This window comes from Haematobia irritans, chromosome 1, assembly GCF_050003625.1.
Source record: "Haematobia irritans isolate KBUSLIRL chromosome 1, ASM5000362v1, whole genome shotgun sequence".
NCBI classification, from domain to species: Eukaryota; Metazoa; Arthropoda; class Insecta; order Diptera; family Muscidae; genus Haematobia; species Haematobia irritans.
In genome coordinates this window covers 236826321-236848085 of record NC_134397.1, presented here as the reverse complement: position 1 = coordinate 236848085, position 21765 = coordinate 236826321, and the positions used below count along the sequence as shown (strand labels likewise).

Here is a 21765-nt window from a genome sequence, read left to right as displayed (position 1 = left end):
TCAGAACGCTGCCCTTAGAACCCCAACAGGATGTCTCCGCAGTACACCCCTGGATCACATTTATGCGGAGACCAAAATCATCCCAGTGCGTCGACACAACTACATGTTGTCAAAGCAGTACCTCTTGGGTTGCCATCGAAGTTCTCATCCGAATCACCATCTTGTGGATAGACAACCTCCACCCAGGAATGTAAGGGTTGATCTTCACCTTCTAGAGCCCGAGATCCAGCGTTACAAAAGAGAGCCTCTAGATCAGGCAGCATACCAGACAGGTCTGAACAGGATTCATGAGGATGCTGTAGCTGAAGCGGTGAGGAGCTACAAGTTTAATCCTGTTCTCGGAGTCCGACCGCCACCCATTGCACCGGAGGAGAGAGACCTCCCACGGCAGACAAGGGTAGTTTTGGCCCAACTAAGATCAGGCAAGTGCAGCCGCCTCAATTCATACTTATCAGTGATTGATAGCAGCGTAGCTGACGTGTGTCCCATATTTAATCAAGGGCCACATGACACTCGTCACCTTTTTGCTTGCCCAGCTAAGCCTACCCGTCTCACTACCAGATCACTCTGGACACACCCCATCCTTGTCGCAGAGTTCCTTGATCTGGCTACCAGCTGAACTACACAAGCATAGAACAAAATGGATGAAACTACATTAAAAACTGTTACAACAACAACAACAGACTATCAGTTATATTGTGCACATTATAAGTTAAGTCCGCTGCATGTTTATGGGATCGATAACACATTTACCGATTATTTAGTCATCGCCGACAAGTCGTATCGATCCGACACACTGTAAGATTCTTTACAAACACCGACATTCCGTCTGGAATAACTGATAGTATGTAAAGCTCATAACAAGAAAAGAGGAAAATTTTGCCGACAAGCCTATTGTATTTGTCGTCGCGGCAAAAATGTTTCGCCTACCGCTTATCGCTATGACTATATTTACACCCTTATGCTTCTACCTTATAAGTGTACCCTGCATTTATCTTACCTCTGGAAGTTACACCATGAAAATGACTAATACCAGCTGATTAGCTATTGAGTGTGGTGTGTTTTTTAAAACTTTATATTGGATATCCTAGATAGTTTATAATTCCAAAATGAGACGGCGAGTTGGATTAGGTGCCATTCAGCATCAACAGATAGCTGCTGAGAAATTAAAAGACAAGGGAACGGATATACAGGAAAGTCAATTGGAACAAATGACCAAACAGATGGAAGTGTTTCGTCAAAAACTTGAAGAATTTTCGATCAGCCATAAACAGGATATCAAGAAGAATGCTCAATTTCGAAAACAATTCCAAGAAATGTGTGCCGCTATCGGCGTGGATCCCTTGGCTAGTGGTAAAGGTTTCTGGAGCGTTTTGGGAATGGGTGATTTTTATTACGAATTAGGTGTGCAGGTTGTCGAAGTATGTCTGGCTGCGAATCATAAAACGGGTAAGCACTATAGCGAGTCTATAACCTTTGCTTCCGAATACTTTCATTAAACAATATGTTTGTAATTATTTAAGTAGTCAACGTCAGCAGTTTGATGTTCGATTACATTACTTGTTCTTGAGGGCATAATTTCTTAATGTTAATAGTTATTTTATTATTTTTTTTGTACAGGTGGTTTAATGGAATTAAATGAATTGAGACGTCGTTTAATAGCAGCTAGGGGCCAAAATGCAGTACACCAGGAAATAACAAATGAAGATATACTAATGGCTAGCAAGAAGTTGAGTATATTTGGAAACGGGTAAGGAAGATTGTTGTTCCAATTGAAAAAAGCTAAGCTATTATATTTTCATTTCCCAAAACATTACAGATTTGTTGTTCACAAAGTAGGCAAAGGAAAATATATAGTCCAGTCTATACCAGGAGAACTGAGCATGGAGGAAACGACGATTTTAACCCAGGCTTCAAATACGGAACAGGGTTTTATAACTCTTTCAATGTTAACCGAACAATTAGGGTATGTATGGAAACATTCTCCGCAAAACATACGCATTTTGTAAATTCTTAACATTATAGATGGTCCGACTACAGAGCCCGTCAATCTTTGGAGAAAGTTGTTAGTGAAGGTCTCTGTTGGATTGATGAACAAGATGAGGAAACAAGTTATTGGTTTCCAAGTTTATTTCCCGGCAGGACGACCCAAGTAAATGCAACATGAATGTTAATATGTAATACTCCACTTTGATTTAGGTAAAGAATTTGTTTAATTTTATTTAAATGTATAAAAATAATAACAATGATATTTGTATATGCTCACAAATATATTATAAAAGTAAGTTGTTTCGATTGCTATTGATCTTTATTGAGCGAGATTTTTGATTTTAGCATCTTATTTTCTGCTTTCAAATTGGCCACTTCGGTTTGTAATGAGTAAATTTGTTGCTCAAATAATTTTGTTATGTCTTGTAAAGTCAAGCGATAACTGAAAAGAATGTAACCAAAATATAAATGACATTTTATTGTGTTATTGAAGTGATAGAGCTTTAATCTTATAACTGAAAAAATACTACTCATGTCAATACGAGATATTTTGTGTTGTGTTTTAACCAAAATATACAATAAACCACTATATGTGTCAAATATATGCCCTTAGAATTGCAATAGGATGTAACACAACTACATGTTGTCAAATCAGTATCTCCTGGGCAGTGCTGCCGATAGTGACAAATTGAGTGAAGTAGATTTTGGAAAAAAGTGGAGTAGATTGAATAAAATTGAAGTAGCATACATTTTTGAAAACAAACAATAGAATTCATTTTATTATACCCTCCACCATAGGATGGGGGGTATATTAACTTTGTCATTCCGTTTGTAACACATCGAAACATTGCTCTAAGATCCCATAAAGTATATATATTCTGGGTCGTGGTGAAATTCTGAGTCGATCTGAGCATGTCCGTCTGTTGAAAAAAGCTAACTTCCGAACGAAAGAAGCTATCGACTTGAAACTTGGCACAAGTAGTTGTTATTGATGTAGGTCGGATGGTATTGCAAATGGGCCGTATCGGTCCACTTTTACGTATAGCCCACATATTTGGCTTGAGGGGTCTCTAAGAGAAGTAAATTTCATCCGATCCAGCTGAAATTTGGTACATGGCTTCAGCATATGATCTCTAACAACCATGCAAAAATTGGTGCACATCGGTCCATAATTATATATAGCTCCCATATTAACTAATCCCCCGATTTGGCTTGCGGAGCCTCTAAGAGAACCAAATTTCATCCGATCTGGCTGAAATTTGGTACATGGTGTAAGTATATGGTCTCTAACAACTATGCAAAAATTGGTCCACATCGGTTAATAATTCAATGATTAAAACCGCTATGTTCATCGTAATTAAAGGAATAGGAAAAACAATTAGGTAATATGGGGAAAAATTTTAAAATTTGAAGCAGAACAAAAAGTGAAGCAGATTTTTGAAAGAAGGAGTGACGAAGTAAATTTTGTGAAAATGAAGCAAAATACTTCGATTGAAGTAGTAGCGGCAGCACTGCTCCTGGGTTGTTATCGCAGTAATCATCCAAACCACCATCTTATGGATAGAAACCCACTTCCCAGGAATGTATGTGTTGGTCTACATTACGACTAATCATGTTTAGCCCAATTCAGAATATTCCCTAGGGAATGTGTTCCCTGGAAATTCATTTTCCCCGGGAATAAAATCCTATTCTGAACAGTAGGGGAAGGGAATAACATGGGAGAAATAATTCAGAATATTCGAAGTCAGCTGTTTTATTTTAATAAATTTTTAATATTAAAATTTTGAATTGAAATTGTATTAAATTGATGTAAAAGTTGAGTTAAACACGAAAAACGTCGGGTTTATGGTAGTAGCTGAGGAGAGGCGTATCAACGTAACAAGGTCTAAAGGATAGGAAATAGAAAGTTACGCGATTCCATTAACCCACTTGAGTTGCCTGAAACGTTGTAACTACATACTTGTACATGAAGAGGTTGTTACTTATTTCATGGGATTTATAGGTTTAAAGTGGCAGCCAAATTTGATTCGGACTCACTTAGACCATTCAGTCCATTGTGATATAATATTATAGGGTAAATAATCGAGCCTTCAAATATCTGTTGGATGTATTTGCAGCCCACATTCCACCTCAACGCAAGTCTGTTGGATTATCCCCACTAGTAAGATTAGGTGCTACGCTTCTTTGTCGAAGGTGGCTACCAAAAAGGGCATAGGAAAAGATCGAGACATATCTGTGGCCCAGAGTAGCCTGAACAAAGTTCATAAAGAAGTCATAAATATATTTAACCCTAGGATAGGCGATAAGCTTTCGATCACTAAGCCTCAAAGTCAAATTTGGTCTGTCCAGACCAAGTAGTCTATCCTAGGGTTAAAGAACACCTATGCCCGAATTGGATATATTTCATCAAAACGGAAGAAGAAAACTAGTACATTTCTTTAGCTTTTTACGCCACGTGGGACACATGTTCGCATTATTGCTCCTTTAAGAAACAAGCACCTACATTAAAACAGGAAGGGATATTATAGTTTAAATGTAAAACCTTTATTTTCTATATAAAATAATTTTTAAAATATGTACAGATCTGTGATGAGCATTCGGTAGTTGGATGCATCCCATCATCAATTTTAATTTAAGGTTTTCGACCGGAAATTACAGAGAAATGATGCATTTTGGTTACAACTCCCTTGATTTTTTTGGGGGGAATTATTCCTAAAAAATGTAAACTTTTGTTTCCTTTTTATTGTTATTTGTAATACCAATTTTTCCCCAAGGGAAAAATTTCTCATTTTCGAAGTTTCCCAGTTTAGAATAAGGGAAAAGGGAATAAAGAAAAATTCCCCAGGGAGATTTTGTTTAGAATAGGGGAACAGGGAATAGGGAGTTGTTATTGAGAATTGGGCTAGTTTAGTTACAGCTCCTGATTTTCACAAATTTGGTAATTACCCATTTTCCAACGACAAGCATAAATCCTAATCTTACGATAGGAATACAATATGTCGTGAAATGTACGATAACTTTCATAAATGAGTTAATGGTACGTAGAGTATTATACATTAGTGACATTAGAAGTTGTAAAGTAAACTTCAAATATTATTTATATATAATTTTTAACTACAAATATGTTATTTTTAATAAGATATTATTTTTTAATAAGATTCAATAATACCAATAGGTATTCAAGATCTACTAAAAGTGCATTTGAAAACTCTTTTTTATAAGGCAGTCGAAATCTAGTAAAGTGAATTTGGGAGTTTAATGTGCATGAGGTATAAAATTAAATTAAACTTTTCCTTTGTGTGTAGTGAAATACAAAACAAAAAATGATTTCAAATATACCTTTCATGTAGTTGCTTATTCTTTTCCACATAGAATTTTATTTCCACTTCTTGTTCATCAGGCAAATCCCTTTTTGGATATTGAATAGAACATTTTATTTCTTTATTTATAGAATTTTTGAAATGTTTGTTACCTTCTTTTTTCTATAAAGCTGTCCTGCTGCTCTTCAATTTTCTTCTTCATTTCATGCTGATTCAAATAGAATTAATACATAAAAAAATTAATGTCCATGAATAGGATGGGTAGTGCTACACTTACAATAGTTTTTCTAAATAACTCCAATTGCTCTACCAACATGTCATTTGAACTCTTAACGTCTTTGTATTTCTGTTCAAATCGTTTGCATTTTGTATTCAACATTTCATAAAGTTTATTACGATTTTGCATATCTTCCCTAAGCTATAAATAAATTTAGTTATTTCTTAAATAGTTCCGCATATTTTTTTTTTGTTGTTTACCTTCGTGTTTTGTTCGATTAAAATCTTTTCTTTTTCTAAATATTCTCTTCGCATATTTTGCATATCATTTTCCACTTTACGTGCAGCTTCATCCATTACTTGAACAATGGTTGAGGCAATATTTTCACATTCCTCCTTAACGACACGTTGGCTATTTAATGCTTCTTCTTTCTCAGCTAATGCAGCTTCCGCTAAATCTAACGAATCTTGTATCTTTTGTAATGTAATTTGTTCCCGTAAATTTTTTTCCTTTAGAGTTTTTTCCAATTCTTTATTATTCTGTATAGATTCTTGTAATTGGTGTTGCACTTTGACGATAGTATCATTGACATCGTTATACTTAGCCAATGCGGTATTCTTTTCTAAAAAAAAAAACATGAAGAAAAATCATAATTTATGTCCATATCGGTCCACTTTTACATATAGCCCCCATATAAACGGACCCCCAAATTTGGCTTGCGATTGCTCTGAAAAAAGCAAATTTCATCCGATCAGGCTGAAATTTGGTACATGGTGTTAGTATATGGTCTTTAACAATCATGCAAAAATTTTTCCATATCGGTCCACTTTTACGTATAGCCCCCATATAAACGGACCCCCAAATTTGGCTTAAAAATCAAATTTGACGTCGGAGTCAAAAATGACCAATGCACGAAATATAGCCCCTGATCAACCACGAACAACGATATGTTCGATCAAATTATGACACAGCACAATAAAATGTATTTCGGGGGGTCGTAGGGTGCACGAAAAAAAGTTTTGGTGTTCTGAAATTGTCTTCGAATATGCTACAAAACTGGGGGTGACCGCATCAACTTTTTTTCTACATGTTATTCAGATAGAGGGGGCTACCTAAAAAAATATAAATTATTAATCAAATTCCCCCCAAAAGCTTAGAATTATGTTAGGTTAGGTAAGGTGGCAGCCCTATGTATCAGGCTCACTTAGACTATTCAGTCCATTGTGATACCACATTGGTGAACTTCTCTCTTATCACTAAGTGCTGCCCGATTCCATGTTAAGCTCAATGACAAGGGACCTCCTTTTTATAGCCGAGTCCGAACGGCGTTCCACATTGCAGTGAAACCACTTAGAGAAGCTTTGAAACCTCAGAAATGTCACCAACATTACTGAGGTGGGATAATCCACTGCTGAAAAACTTTTTGGTGTTCAGTCGAAGCAGGAATCTAACCCACGACCTTGTGTATGCAAGGCGGGCATGCTAACCATTGCACCACGGTGGCTCCCCAAGCTTAAAATTACATGCTGTGAAAGAATAAATAAATAAAAGCCTACCCTTATGATAACAAATAGGCAAGAAGATCAGAATTGGTATGTACACTCATAGAAAAATGTCTGCAAAAAACAAGCAGTTGATGTCTGCTGTTATATTTTTGTACTTCAGGTTCTAACGAACAGCAAATTATAAAATTTGTAGGTTATAAATTTTCCCTATTATGCCTCAATTTGATAATTTTTCAGATTTTTGGGCAAATTTTTTGTCAGCTGATTAAATATTCAATGTTAACTACACAAAAGCTAGAAAACTAATCAAGAAAAATGTATACGGTAAATTTCAGTGTATGCAAAGGCTCTTGAACAGGTTCAATTAAGTTTTTTTATTTTATTCGTTTTTGTTGTCTTTAGGTGTGTTTTTCTAAAAGCTTCCTTATTTAATGAAGCCCGCCTAATGGCGGGATTGGACATTAGAGGGTCAATTGTGTTACGACAGCCCCTAAGTTGAAATTTTTATTTGTTTTAGCAAACTAAAACATGTTTTAGTGTAATCGAGCTTAAAAATAGGGGACAATGTTTGCTATTTCAGCAAACAGTGACTGTTTTCCCCCTTTTAACAGACTTTTTGTTGTTCTAACAGAACAACAAAAAGTCTGCTGAAAAAGGGACAGCAGTCACTGTTTGCTGAAATAGCAAACATTTCCTGCTATTTTTTAAGCTCGACTACACCAAATCATGTTTTATTTTGGCTGAAACAAATAAAAATATCAACTTAGGAGCTATCCTAACATAATTAAAGCAATATTTTATGAAAATCTATACCAATTGATTAAAAATCTGAATATTTATTGATTTGAGGCATAAGAGCAAACAAAATGTTTGCTGATCGTATTTATGAGCTTGTAAATATGTTACAGTGCAAAAATATACCAAAAATTACTTTTGGTTCTTAAATATGCTTTGGGGAAAAATTTATAACTTAAAAATTTTATAATTTATTGTTCATTAGGCCCTGAAGTACAAAAATATAACAGCAGACATCGACTGCTGTTATTTGCAGACTTTTTTCTATGAGTGTAATAAGAATACTCCTTAACTTACCTTCAATAGATTTTTGTAGTTTTTCGATTACTACTCTCAAATGGTTTCTCTGTTCGAAGAGATTATCGATTATTTGTGATTTTTCTTTTAGCTGCGACTTTTGACTAACAATTGTATTTTCCAGAACTTGAATAGCTGTTTTATATTTCTGTTGTACCTAAAATTAATAGAAGAGGAAGAAAATATAAACATGTTAAATTTATTTTTTTGATTTATACATGATTTGATATTTTTGGGTTTCAAGCTCAAAATAAAAAGTCTCTAATAACTACAAAAAGTTATTTCAATCACTTTTGCTGAAATGCTATAATCATTACTGCTATTTGATTTATGCTATTTCAACAAATTAAAACCATTGATTCAGCAAAACTCACAGATTTTTCGTTTAATCATATTAAAAATGTAAGCTTAAAACTATAGTCGGTGTTTGTTGTTACATATATATGGATTTTGTTGTTTAGCGTTTTCTTCGGAGTTCCAATTTCTAAATTCAACGATTATCAATAGATTTGTACTTACTTCACAAGCTGACTGTGGCACAAACAGCTGCTGGCGATAATTTTTAATTTCTTTTTCCAAATGTTCAATATTATTTTGATAACTTCTATTTAATGATTTCAAATCCTTGTTTTCCTACAATCCAATTGAGATATAAGTGTCTGATGTTTGTACATACTTTTAAAAACTTACATTTTCCAAAAGGTCAATTTGTATTTTAACATTTTTGATAGCTTCATTATTTAACCTTTGTCGTGTGGCATCATCTATTGATTCATTGACTTCAGATGATTTTTTCAGTTGATCTAATTTGCTATTTAAAATCTGATTTTCCTCTTTAAACTGCAATAGTTGAGTTTTTAAATCTTGTTGTTCCTTCTGCATTTGGATGGAGAGATTGATAGAAATATATTTTATGATTGAAATGTATTATGAAATATACGAAAATCTGTATAAGTATATTTTTATGACAAACAATAATGACAACTTACTCTAAAAAGTTCCAAGTCATTTTGAGTTTCTGCAATTAATTTCTCACAGCCTTGGCTTACTTCATTTAGAATACTGTAAATTTTAAATGTTAGAAATAGAGAATATTTGCAAGTGTATGCTCACCTAAGATTGTTGTTCTCTAATAGTGATTCCGAAGCCATTTTTTAATGCGATATATCTTTTCATAAACATATTTTAATTTTTTTATTTGGAATCTTCGACCGCTACTCAATGAACATTGGTCAACCAACCCTTAAGCATTAGACCATTTGACCACCATCCACCTCTTATTTCGTTGCAAATGGTTGTCATGGTTTTTTTTGTCGATTGTCATTCATAACAGTAAAAATTCATCTAAGTATCAACAGCAAATCGATTGGATTAATAAAAAAAACGTATATAAATGCCTTTATTTAATAAAAAATTTGAATCAAAGCCCATACCACCACGAACTTCGCGTTGCAATAATGGTTGTCCCATGGTTAGTGAAGAATTGGATGACTACAAACAGATTTCGTTGAATTTGGGTAATAAGGAACTTCGCTTTGCAGATGGCATATGGATACATGCCACACGAAAAGGTGATGTTGATGAAGTTATACGCTTAAATCGTCGCCTTAAATCGCTGGAGGAGGAAAATAATATGTCTGATGTAAAAATAGAGGTTTTATTAGATTTATTGGCAGAGCATGCTACCATGATTAATGCTTTAAAATCAAATAAATAAAAGTGACTATCACGTAATCTTTTTTAATTCGAAATTGCTTTGTTTAATACGCCCGTTCCGTGATGTAGGGGAGAGCGCACGTACCACGAAACGGACCATGGAAGAAGGTGGAAGCATGGAAGAACAAGGACTCATTAGCGTATGTCCGGCTCTTACATTACAAAACTAAAAACTAGCATAAGCAACAATTCACACTCAAAATATATTTTACTTTTATTTATTTATTCATTCAATATAATACAAAGGCCTACTGGCCCAAATGGTATATTACACAGTAATAAATCCTAACCAGAGGCTTCAGAATAAAAAAATTAATATTAAAATCCTTAAAAATAAATAAATACACATAACAACCGGTTTCCCAAATCTAATACACTGAAATAATTCAAGTAGCCGGTCACAATCCTCACAAAAGATATAAGTGAAATAAATTCGATATCAGGCATTGAAATATTCCTATAGTTTCAGGCGAAAGACATTACTACATTGAGAAAAAATTCGTAAAGAATAGGACAATACATTCCAGCACGGAGCAATTCTGACAACAAAAGACCTCATAAAATAGAATTCCTCACAAGAGGAATGAATAATTGAGGATTCCTTGTAGATTTACTAAATGAAAAGCTTTCATATAGGGCTAAAGGTTTTTTTTAACAATTTTATGAAATATGTAAAGTAGACGAATGTTCAAAAAATTCTAAAAAGAGCAACCCAAAAATTCCTTCACATAATCCGAAATATGTTCACGTCGATTAACGTTAAAGACAAAACGAGCAATAGTATTAACTATTCTATTCACAACCAACAAATTACCCTGGCACGTACGAGAATAAACCTCCAAACAGTACATATCCTGAGATAATAACAGGCCATGAGCCATACACTTTCTGACAAATAACGGTAGAATCACTCTCGAAATTTATTGATTTCTTCGACACTTTCAATTAATTTTTTAATTGGGACAATTAAATTATTATTTCGCGGTTACTTTAATAAAATAGTGTGACTTTTTTTATTTTTTTTTTTTTATTATTAAAACATTATAATACTTATATATAAAGAATTCATTGGTATATTGTCGCCTCAGCGCCGATAGGCATTATAGAGGCTTGCTGACATATTAATACACTGAATATAAAGTATTTGGAATATACTACATATAATTAATATTGTACACCCAAAGAAATTTGTTAGTAGGGACAGCAGAAAAGTCTGCTAAAACAGCAGAAAGTCTGCTGAAAAAGGGACAGCAGTCACTGTTTGCTGAAATAGCAAACATTTTCTGCTATTTTTGAATCTCGATTACACTAAAACATGTTTTATTTTGTCTAAAACAAATAAAAATGTCAACTTAGGAGTTATCCTAACATAATTAAACCAATATTTTATGAATATCTATAGTATTTGAACAAAAATCTGAATAGTAGTTCGTTATCTGTATTCTCTTAGACGTTTCGATCATGTGTCTGCATCTGCTAAGCATTTTCTGAGATGTTCATTCTGGCCTTATATTGACATCCGTTCGATAATTCTATTCTACAATGTTTACAAGCGAAAATCGCCTTCTTTTTTGGGGGATTTGTTTAATTTCACCCGATCTCGCAGAACAAGTCAGCTTATAACTTCGAATGCTAGGTGCTATATGGACAAATCATTTCAGACTCGCACAGCCAGACTTTTTAACTGTCTCCCTGACACATTAAGAACATTTTGTTTGAACTTATCGAAACAAACTTTTTTATTCTTCCTTTTATATAAAGAAGTATTTCTATTAAAACATACAAAAGAGAATTATCTTTTCTTGTTTCATGCTTAATTATACACTTCTCAGTTTTGTGTAAATGATATAAGTGCAAAATAAAAATAAAGTTAGGGCTATAATTTGCAAATGTAAAATGTTTGATTTTCTCATTGTGAAACATGAACATAGTACCGGCATTAAGGTCTTGATTACTTACATTTTCATACATATTGTTACGAATTTGATAATTATAGATATAAGTTTATTTAAATTAGTTTCCGTTAATTTAAAATTTAAAATTGTAACGATAAAATTTCGCTATCACTTGTTGGAATCATCCATTCATTTTCTAGTATTTTCCTGAATTTCTTTTATGTTCTTTTGTTTGCTTACCGAAATGTTAGTTCTTACTCTCTCATAGAATAACAACCCCTTTGCTTTGTTATTTTGCTTTCTCATTTCATCTCATTGTCTATTGTCATTGTTGTTGTAGTAATGCGAGCATATATCTATGTGAGTGTGTATGTGTTTGGCAGCCACCAGACGAATTACTTAATGGTCGTAGATCCTTCTAGCATTGTCTAAGAATGTTCTGGCGTTGCCAGAATATTGTAGTGCTACCAGAATGTTCTCGTATTGCCACACCGTCATATATAAAAGCGCTCGCATGCTGCTAACGAGTCAGTCTTAATTAAAGCGTCAAACGAATAACTTCAGTGTGAACGAATTGTAAAGTGTGAAGTCATAGTAAATAAATTGTAGATTGTCGTTATTTAAAAGAACTGTGTTTTAATTGTCGGGTAATTAAAAACGCCTAAATATAAAAACGTAACAATTGGTGTCGGAAGTGAAATAACGAAAAAAAATCTACAATGAAGTTTAATGAGCTTCGTGTGGAAGACTTAAAAAAGGAATTGAGCAAACTGGAGCTGCCGACAACAGGCAATAAGGCCCAGCTTCAAAAGCGTCTACTGGAAGAGTTTGAACGGCGTAATATGGACATTGCGACGCATGAGTTTGATTATAAGGAAGACATTGATGAATCAATACTCGTCAATACAAGCAGTGTAGAAACTCCATCTGTGGCTTCGAGTGTTGTGGATTACACATCAATGCTCAATGTTTTGAGCAAAATGATGGAAGCAAATTCTAGAAAAATGGAAGAAAAATTCGACGAAAATTCTAGAATGGTCAACGAAAAATTACAACAAATTTCTGAAGGCATGGAGAAACGTGTGGACCATATAGAAAATCAAATTGTGGAATTGGATAAGAAAGTTCTTTCCGTGGATGAGAAAATTATGGTTCATGATGAGAAGTTTCTGCACATCGAGAAAAAAATGTCAGAGCTGGAAATTAAAGGTGGTCCAGTGCGCGTCATCGAGGGCTCAAAAATCAAAACTCCTGTTTTCGATGGCTCAACGTCATTTGATGTCTTCAAATTCCAATTCGAAATGGTTGCTTGTAGAAATTTGTGGAATGACGATGATAAAGCAATTGAACTTCTATTGGCATTAAAGGGCAATGCTGCTGATGTGATACAAAGCATTCCCGCTGCTTCTAGAAATAACTATAATGAAGTAATAGCGGCACTTCAACGCAAGTATGGTGGAGAGCACAAGCAGGACATCTTCAGAATGGAATTGAGAGGAAGAATCCAGAAATCGAATGAAACCCTACAAGATTTCGCAACAGAAGTTGAGCGGCTAGTGCTTTTGACATACCCAGGTGAGAGTCATCCTCTTGTGGACCGCATCAAGATTGAAACCTTCGTCAATGGAATTCGAGACCCAGATATAAAATGTGCAACATATGCGTCACAAAAGGCTACATTCGCTGAAACAGTAACATTCGCACTTGCACAGGAGACTGCGAGATTGCTAGCGCGGCCTCAAATTCACAAAGTACGTAAAGTAGAGACAGAGTGTGATGAATCAAAGTCCGTTATTGAGTCGATGAAAGAGGCCATGAAGCAGGCAATGCAAGAAATGAAGCAAGAGGCAAATAAATCCCGGATCAAATGCTATAACTGTGATAAGCCGGGACATCTAGCTCGAGAATGCAAAGCACGACGCAAACGGTCAAGGTCCACAGCACCATCTCCATTAAACAATAGCCATAAGAAGGTGACCCCACAGTCAAGTGAGTCATCTTTAAACTAAATCGAGCTAGTTCAGCGGGGCAAGAGCTGGCTCCCACAGACGATGGCCCCACCATCTCCATAGCAATAGTTCAACAGAAAAATAACAATTTAACTATTGCGGGTGTTATTAATGGCGACAAGCGTACTTTGACGTTGGATACTGGTGCATCAAAGTCTATCATTAGATCTGATTTAGTAAAAGGAAAAGTTACACCACTGATTGGAGTCAAGCTACGCACGGCTACAGGGGAACCCGCAACCGTATATGGAAAGGTCACCGTAAAATTAACTATTGCTAACAAATCCGTTACTTATGATTTCATTGTGGCCGATATTGTAGACGAAGTTATAATTGGAGCGGATTTCATGATTGCTTTTGGCCTCAATCTGGATATGAAGCGTCGTGTAATGACATGGTGCGATGCCGAAATAACGGTAAACGTGGGATACGACGAGAATACACCTGTCAGACGTTTGACAACGAACCAGTCAGAGTCTATACCACCGAATGCCGAAGCAATTATATGGGTTCCTATGAATGGAGATTGTGAAGTCGGCCAATTGTGGGTTGTTGAACCAGCAGAAAACAAAAGCAACAACATCTTGATAGCAAATGCCCTGGTAACAACGAACGAAGAGAGACTAATACCAGTTCGTGTCTTGAACTTGTCTGACAATCACGAGCAAATTGTAAAATTTTCTGACATTGGCAAATGTACACCAGCCGAGGCAATAGTCAATTTGGAAGGCAACTCATCAAAGACACATGGAGCAGTGAGAAAACATCTAGAAGCGTATGTCGAGGCTTGGACACGTCATCTATCGCCGTCAGAGAGAAATAAAGCCAAGCAATTGTTGTGGAAAAACGCCTGTGCTTTTGCTTCTGAAAAGGGAAATCAAGGAAGAACATCTGTAGTGAAACATGAAATTAAAACCGCAGAAGAAAAGCCCATAAAACAGGCACCACGAAGTGTTCCCCTGGCAAAAAGAGACGAAGTTCAAAAGCTCATAAAGGAAATGGCGGAGAGTGGAGTGATCGAGCCATCATCAAGTCCTTGGTGTTCCCCAGTTGTGCTGGTCAAAAAGAAAGATGGAAGTACCCGATTCTGCGTGGACTACAGAAAACTGAATGATGTCACCAAAAAGGACAGTTATCCGCTTCCACGCATTGATGACACGTTGGACACACTAGCCGGAACAACATGGTTTTCTACGCTTGATTTGCAGAGTGGATATTGGCAAGTAGAGATCGCCGAGAAAGACAAGGAAAAGACGGCTTTTGGCGTTAATGGCGGTCTCTGGCAATTCAATGTAATGCCGTTCGGGCTCTGCAACGCTCCGGCTACCTTCGAAAGATTGATGGAGCGGGTACTGAAGGGGTTGCACTGGAAGTCGTGCTTGATATACTTGGACGACATCATAGTGATGGGCAAAACATTTGACGAGCACCTTAAGAACTTGAAAGACGTTATCCAGCAATTGTCAGCCGCTGGTCTACGCCTTAACGCAAAGAAATGCTCCCTTTTCCAGCGGGAAGTTAAATACCTGGGTCATCATGTGACTGCAGAGGGCATATCCACCGATGAAGACAAAATCCAAGCTGTCAGAGATTGGCCACGACCCCGAAATCTACACGAATTAAGAAGTTTCCTTGGGTTATGTACATATTACCGACGATTCGTCCCAAACTTCGCCAGCATCGCCGCTAGTCTCCATAAATTGACGCAAAAAGGTCAGAAGTTCCAGTGGAGCGACGAACAGGAGGATTCATTCCAACATTTAAAAGAACTTTTATGTTCAGCTCCTGTTCTAGCGTATCCTATTCCGGGCGAAAAATTTGTTTTGGATACAGATGCTAGCGCGCATGGTATTGGAGGTGTGCTATCCCAACAGATAGACGGCAAGGAGAAGGTCATCGGATATTTCAGCCGAACGTTGTCCAAGCCCGAAAAGAACTACTGTGTAACGCGACGAGAGCTGCTAGCCGTCATAGAGAGTGTAAAACATTATCATAAATATTTGTATGGACAACACTTCTTGCTCAGGACTGATCACTCAGCTCTACGATGGTTGCTCCAATTCAAGAATCCGGAAGCTCAACTGGCACGTTGGATCGAGAGGCTCCAAAGCTATGATTTCAGTATCGAGCATAGAAAAGGTGGAAAACACGGTAACGCTGACGCCTTGTCACGTCGACCTTGCAGTATAGAATGCAAGCACTGCTCGAAAGCTGAACACAAGGAGGAGATTGTTGATATTCGGCTGTTACACGTCGAATCTGGAGTGGACTGGCCAACAGAACAGCGTAAAGATCCCATTTTGATCAAAATTATTTTGGCAAAGGAAGAGAACAAGAAGCCCAGTAAGAAAAACATTGCAGCCGAAAGTCCACTTATGAAATCATACTGGGCTCAATGGGATAGTTTAGTTCTAGTCAATGGATCCCTGCAACGTAAATGGGAAAGCGAAGATGGCAAGAGCAGCCGAAATTTGATCATCGTTCCAGATTCCAAAATAAGAGATGTTTTGGCGGAGTTCCATAATGGTCCCAGTGGAGGTCATCTGGGAATAACCAAAACCGCCGAGAAAGTGAAGCAACGATTCTACTGGGTTGGATGCCAGAAATCAATTGCTGAATGGGTAGCCAATTGCGAGAAGTGCATGAAGGCGAAAGGTCCAACAAGGAAAAGTCGAGGTCCTATGCAAGAATATAGACCAGGAGCCCCGTTTGAAAGAATAGCAATGGACGTGGCAGGCCCTTTCCCAGTAAGTGATTCTGGAAACCGTTATGTCCTTGTGGTCATGGATTACTTCAGCAAATGGCCGGAGGTGTATGCAATTCCAAACCAAGAAGCAAAAACGATTGTGGATGTTGTCAACAAAAACTGGATATGTCGCTACGGTGTGCCGTCCGAGATTCACTCAGACCAGGGAAGAAATTTTGAATCGGCCATATTCAAAGAGATGTGTGAATCCCTTGGTATCAAGAAAACGAGGACTACACCATTACATCCACAATCCGATGGCATGGTAGAAAGGTTTAATCGCACTCTGGAGGAACATCTTCGAAAAGTAGTGGACAACGGCCAGAGGGACTGGGACGAGCATATACCAAAGTTTTTGCTGTCGTATAGATCTGCCATTCATGATTCCACCTCTCGAACACCGGCCAATGTTCTATTCGGAACTGAGTTGAAGTTGCCTGGTGATCTGATATTCGGTGCTAAACCTAATGAGCTCGCCATGGAAGAAAACAGAAACGACATCCCAAACACTTTCGGTGAAGTTCACGAATCAGTGCGCAACAAAATAAAAATGGTCAGCAACAGAATGAAGGCGAGATACGATCGTGCTGTAAATACTGAAGGCTTCCAAGAAGAAGAATTGGTTCTGCTATTTAACCCGCAACGAAAGAAAGGATTGTGTCCTAAACTGCAGACACAGTGGGAAGGCCCATACAAAGTCATCAAGAAGATCAATGATGTTGTATACCGGATTCAGAAGGACGACAGCCCTAGATCAAAGATGAAAGTTGTACATCTGGAACGATTGGCTCCTTACGGAACAGGTTCTGTGCCTGTTCGGGACGAACAGGCTTAAGCGGGAGGCAGTGTTACGAATTTGATAATTATAGATATAAGTTTATTTAAATTAGTTTCCGTTAATTTAAAATTTAAAATTGTAACGATAACATTTCGCTATCACTTGTTGGAATCATCCATTCATTTTCTAGTATTTTCCTGAATTTCTTTTATGTTCTTTTGTTTGCTTACCGAAATGTTAGTTCTTACTCTCTCATAGAATAACAACCCCTTTGCTTTGTTATTTTGCTTTCTCATTTCATCTCATTGTCTATTGTCATTGTTGTTGTAGTAATGCGAGCATATATCTATGTGAGTGTGTATGTGTTTGGCAGCCACCAGACGAATTACTTAATGGTCGTAGATCCTTCTAGCATTGTCTAAGAATGTTCTGGCGTTGCCAGAATATTGTAGTGCTACCAGAATGTTCTCGTATTGCCACACCGTCATATATAAAAGCGCTCGCATGCTGCTAACGAGTCAGTCTTAATTAAAGCGTCAAACGAATAACTTCAGTGTGAACGAATTGTAAAGTGTGAAGTCATAGTAAATAAATTGTAGATTGTCGTTATTTAAAAGAACTGTGTTTTAATTGTCGGGTAATTAAAAACGCCTAAATATAAAAACGTAACAATATTTTAAAATTGATTCAAAATAGGAACCGGATAAAAAGTTGCTTTTCGGCGCGTAAATCGAATATATATGGTGGGTACTATAGTACCCACCATTAGCAACGGCAACGACACGCTATCTGCATAATTCTCTGCTGCATGCAGTGTTGCCAAGATATGGATTTGCCCCAATTTAGGGGTTTTCGCTTTTGGTGGGCTTTTTGAGGTATATTTACTTGGCTCATTATGATCAACATTTTAGACACTTTTTGGCGGAGAATAGTACATAATAGGAAAATCCCGGGATTCAATATTTTTAATTCCGGGACTAATTTTTGGATGTATTCACGAAATTAATTGATCCATTTAAGTTTTAATTGAAATGTCTTCAATCACAGAAATGATAGTATCAATCACCAATGTCAATTAAAAAATTAATTGATCCAATTAAAAAATTAATTGATATTACTAATTCTTTTGATTTATTTTTGTTCTAATTAGAAAATTGTTGAATTAATTAAACTGTTAATTGAATATGTTTTAAAATTCAATTAAAATTTTAATTGGAAATATTTTGGTGAACAAATTTTCTGTGTGGTACGTAAACATATACTTACTGAATATTATATATATTTATTGAATTTTACGGCGTTTATTTTTTACTTTATAACCCTAATTTTATAATAACATACTTTTATTTTCTTAATTTTTTGTGAATATTTGAAAAAATCTAAAACCAATTTGGAGTTTTTATAAGATTTAGTGGGAAGGTTAAAAAGCAAACACTTGGCAATATTGGCTGCATATGTAACATAGCCCACATCTCGTCATCGTCGTCATCATAGTTGCTCTTACTTTGACTAATAGTTAAATTAATTAAAAATGCCGAAGAAAAAGACGGGACAGAGGAAAAAAGCTGAAAAACAAAAACTTCGACTTAAGGAGATACGTAGCCGCGAGGTGCCCCTAGCAGATCTACCATGTAATGCCCCTATGGAATGCGATAAATGCGAAAGAAAACAGAAATCGAGAGCATTTTGTTATTTCTGTCAAAGTCTTCAACGTCTTCCAATATGTGCCCAGTGTGGAAAAGTTAAATGCATGTTAAAAACTGGAGATTGTGTTGTAAAGCATGCTGGAGTATTTACAACAGGATTGGGAATGGTTGGAGCCATATGTGACTTTTGTGAGGCATGGGTCTGCCATGGAAGAAAATGTTTACAAACTCATGCTTGCACTTGTCCATTGACAAATGCCGTTTGTCTGGAATGTGAAAGAGGAGTTTGGGATCATGGAGGTAGAATATTCAAGTGCTCCTATTGTAATGGATTCTTGTGTGAAGACGATCAATTCGAGCACCAGGCCTCTTGTCAGGTGTTGGAAAGCGAAAACTATAAATGCCAATCATGTAATCGCCTTGGACAATATTCATGTTTGCGATGCAAAACATGTTACTGTGAGGACCACGTTCGTCGCAAAGGATTTAAGTATGACAAGAATAAGCCTATTCCTTGTCCAAAATGTAATTATGATACATCAGTTACCAAGGATTTGAGTATGTCTACGAGATCCCATAAGTTTGGCCGCCAACAACAAGGCGGTGCTATCGACAGTGACGATGAATATGGTGGTGGTTATTATGGCGGTTACTCTGGAGCTGGAACTTCATCGGGTTACAGTGGATACGGATATGGCGGTGATGGTGATTCCGAGGAAGATGATGAAGACTACGAGGACGATGATGATGATGATAACGACGATGAGTCTGAAGAAGAATCGGAAGAAAATAATGAGTCTGATGGCGAGGGCAGCGAGGAGGACAAAGAAGAAGCTATCGATACTAAGAACGACAAAACAAATAAAAAATAGTTTAAACTACATAGTATCTGTAGATAATTATCTTCCAACTCAATAGAATGAATGTAAATACAGTTGTTTAGAAGTGTCAAAATATCTAGTAAATAAAACATCTGGTAACACTGTGCAACGGGTAGTACACGTGCATTCATTTACTTGTGTTTTATTTTGATAGCAAGCAATTTCTTTGACCACAAAATGGAATTGTTTACATCGACACCTGGTTTTTGTCCTTCATGTGGCTCCATATTTCCCCCATTGGATAGTAGTAAAGATGTGCAGTGTTATAATTGTAAACAAACCTATAAACCCGATGGTAATTAGTAAGTTTTTGTTTAGAGCATATAAAACATTCAAACAAACAAAATTCTCCGACTTCAATAGTTTTTGGCGATCAAATAGTTGAGTACACCATCCACTTCAACAACTATGATCCTAGCAAACTGGTGAAAACAAAAGAGGAACAAGATTCATCTGCTGAAGGACCGGTTGTTGAACGTAAGTGTCCCAAATGCGGCAACGACAAAATGTCTTACGCCACCCTTCAATTGCGATCGGCCGATGAGGGACAAACAGTGTTTTTTACATGTCTCAAGTGCAAGTATGGTCTTTATTACAATACAATGCGTGGCAAGCGAAATATTTTAATATTGTTACTGTTTTTTTTTTTTTATTTTCAGATTCAAAGAATCGGAGAACTCTTAAAATGTATTTAAATAGATTAAAACAAAACCATCAATTTAATGGAGTTGTTTATTGGAAAAATTTTCGTGTCTGGGGGAAAGACATAGTAGCTATGTGTGCCAGATTATCCGAGTAAAAAAAGTGGTTTGGTCGACCTACTGGGATTTTTCTTTGGCGCCACGAAGCACCAGCAAAGTACACACCTTTTGGGGGTAAAATTACATGGAAAATAAATCAAAAGTTTTCCTTGGGTATAGTCATATACAGTCTATGCCAAATTGCAACAAAACAAAAGTTAATGCAGAATAGAACAATAAGTAGGACCCACTAACTGCCTTATTTGGGATTTCATTATTCAAACAAACAAACCAAAAAATATATTTGTAAATTTTTATTCATTTAAAAATGATATACAAAATAGTTGAATATTTTCGATGCCAAATCACAACATATTACCAGCCATAAAGCCCGACACATTTGTCTCTTACGAAAATTCTTGTTTCATGCCAATAATACAATTTTTCTATGTATTTCTTATTGAAGCAAACTATAAACCGCCGATAATAACGGTTAGAAAATATAACAATACATTTCTTATGGATAGCCGAAATTTCGTTAGAGGTGCATACCGGCCTTAAAGCTACCATGTATTTGAAATGAAATGAATTTTTGCTACCGAAGTCGACATTTAGCTCGCATAAAAAACGCATGGCAAAACGGTACTCTTGGTACGTAAACGAAATTTCCGTTAAGACACTATTTTATCGATTGTTAACATTTTCTCCCATGGACCCCGGATTGCATTTATAATAAATTTCCCCTATTCATAAGATTTCATCCATTTTGTTTTATGCTTTGGTAGTTCAATTAGTAGCCAGATCAAGGAACTTTGCGACAAGGGTGGGGTGTGTCCAGAGTGATGTGGTGGTTAGACGGGTAGGCTTAGCTGGGCAAGCGAAAAGGTGACGAGTGGTATCAATCGGTAACGTTAAACGGTGTTACCGACTGTACACGAAAACCATTATTATTAGTTTACAACATGAATTTTCGTATGAGCTCTCTCATAGTCAGTTTTTGTTCATATTCAAAATATAGTTCATTACTGACAAATGAAAGCCAGACTCGTTTTTCAAACTATGATTATTTATTCTTGCATTAAATATTCTGTGTTCTCCCCATCTATAGGAATTTATTTTTTCTTTTTGTGGTATATTAAAAAAGCGCATCTAACGAAATTTCAGCAAACCCATAAGAAATGCATTGGAATTATTGCTATCTAAAATTCCGTAAAACGCTATTATCGATTGT

The 21765-nt window shown here is 36.2% G+C and overlaps 5 protein-coding genes across 6 annotated transcripts; 4 read left to right on the top strand and 1 right to left on the bottom strand.

Moving 5' to 3' along the window:
* The first annotated feature begins 1041 nt into the window (after positions 1–1041).
* lsn (vacuolar-sorting protein SNF8) lies at positions 1042–2285 on the top strand. The gene is made up of 4 exons (XM_075304969.1): positions 1042–1449; positions 1621–1750; positions 1820–1966; positions 2026–2285. Exons 1-4 carry the CDS (start codon positions 1110–1112, stop codon positions 2165–2167), a joined length of 759 nt encoding a protein of 252 aa, XP_075161084.1. The 5' UTR covers positions 1042–1109; the 3' UTR covers positions 2168–2285.
* On the bottom strand, positions 2190–9374 carry LOC142233793 (uncharacterized). The gene is made up of 10 exons (XM_075304864.1): positions 9237–9374; positions 9113–9185; positions 8814–8999; positions 8643–8756; positions 8124–8280; positions 5787–6148; positions 5587–5727; positions 5462–5517; positions 5329–5397; positions 2190–2431 (listed from the first exon to the last, which is right to left on the bottom strand). Exons 1-10 carry the CDS (start codon positions 9272–9274, stop codon positions 2299–2301), a joined length of 1329 nt encoding a protein of 442 aa, XP_075160979.1. The 5' UTR covers positions 9275–9374; the 3' UTR covers positions 2190–2298.
* Positions 9375–9428: 54 nt separating this feature from the next.
* Positions 9429–9874, top strand: Cby (beta catenin antagonist chibby). The gene has a single exon (XM_075305058.1). It carries the CDS (start codon positions 9517–9519, stop codon positions 9838–9840), a length of 324 nt encoding a protein of 107 aa, XP_075161173.1. The 5' UTR covers positions 9429–9516; the 3' UTR covers positions 9841–9874.
* An 8839-nt stretch (positions 9875–18713) lies between these two features.
* Noa36 (zinc finger protein 330 homolog Noa36) lies at positions 18714–19924 on the top strand. The gene has a single exon (XM_075304261.1). It carries the CDS (start codon positions 18799–18801, stop codon positions 19783–19785), a length of 987 nt encoding a protein of 328 aa, XP_075160376.1. The 5' UTR covers positions 18714–18798; the 3' UTR covers positions 19786–19924.
* A 31-nt stretch (positions 19925–19955) lies between these two features.
* On the top strand, positions 19956–20512 carry Polr1H (RNA polymerase I subunit RpI12). Of its 2 annotated transcripts, none has more exons than XM_075304676.1 (3): positions 19956–20089; positions 20158–20374; positions 20454–20512. In XM_075304676.1, the coding sequence occupies exons 1-3, from the start codon at positions 19972–19974 to the stop codon at positions 20476–20478; spliced, it is 360 nt and encodes a 119-aa protein (XP_075160791.1). In that variant the 5' UTR covers positions 19956–19971; the 3' UTR covers positions 20479–20512. The 2 variants fall into 2 exon arrangements, with proteins under 2 accessions (XP_075160791.1, XP_075160868.1); XM_075304753.1 differs by having other exon boundaries at positions 19965–20096.
* The last annotated feature ends 1253 nt before the right edge of the window (positions 20513–21765 follow it).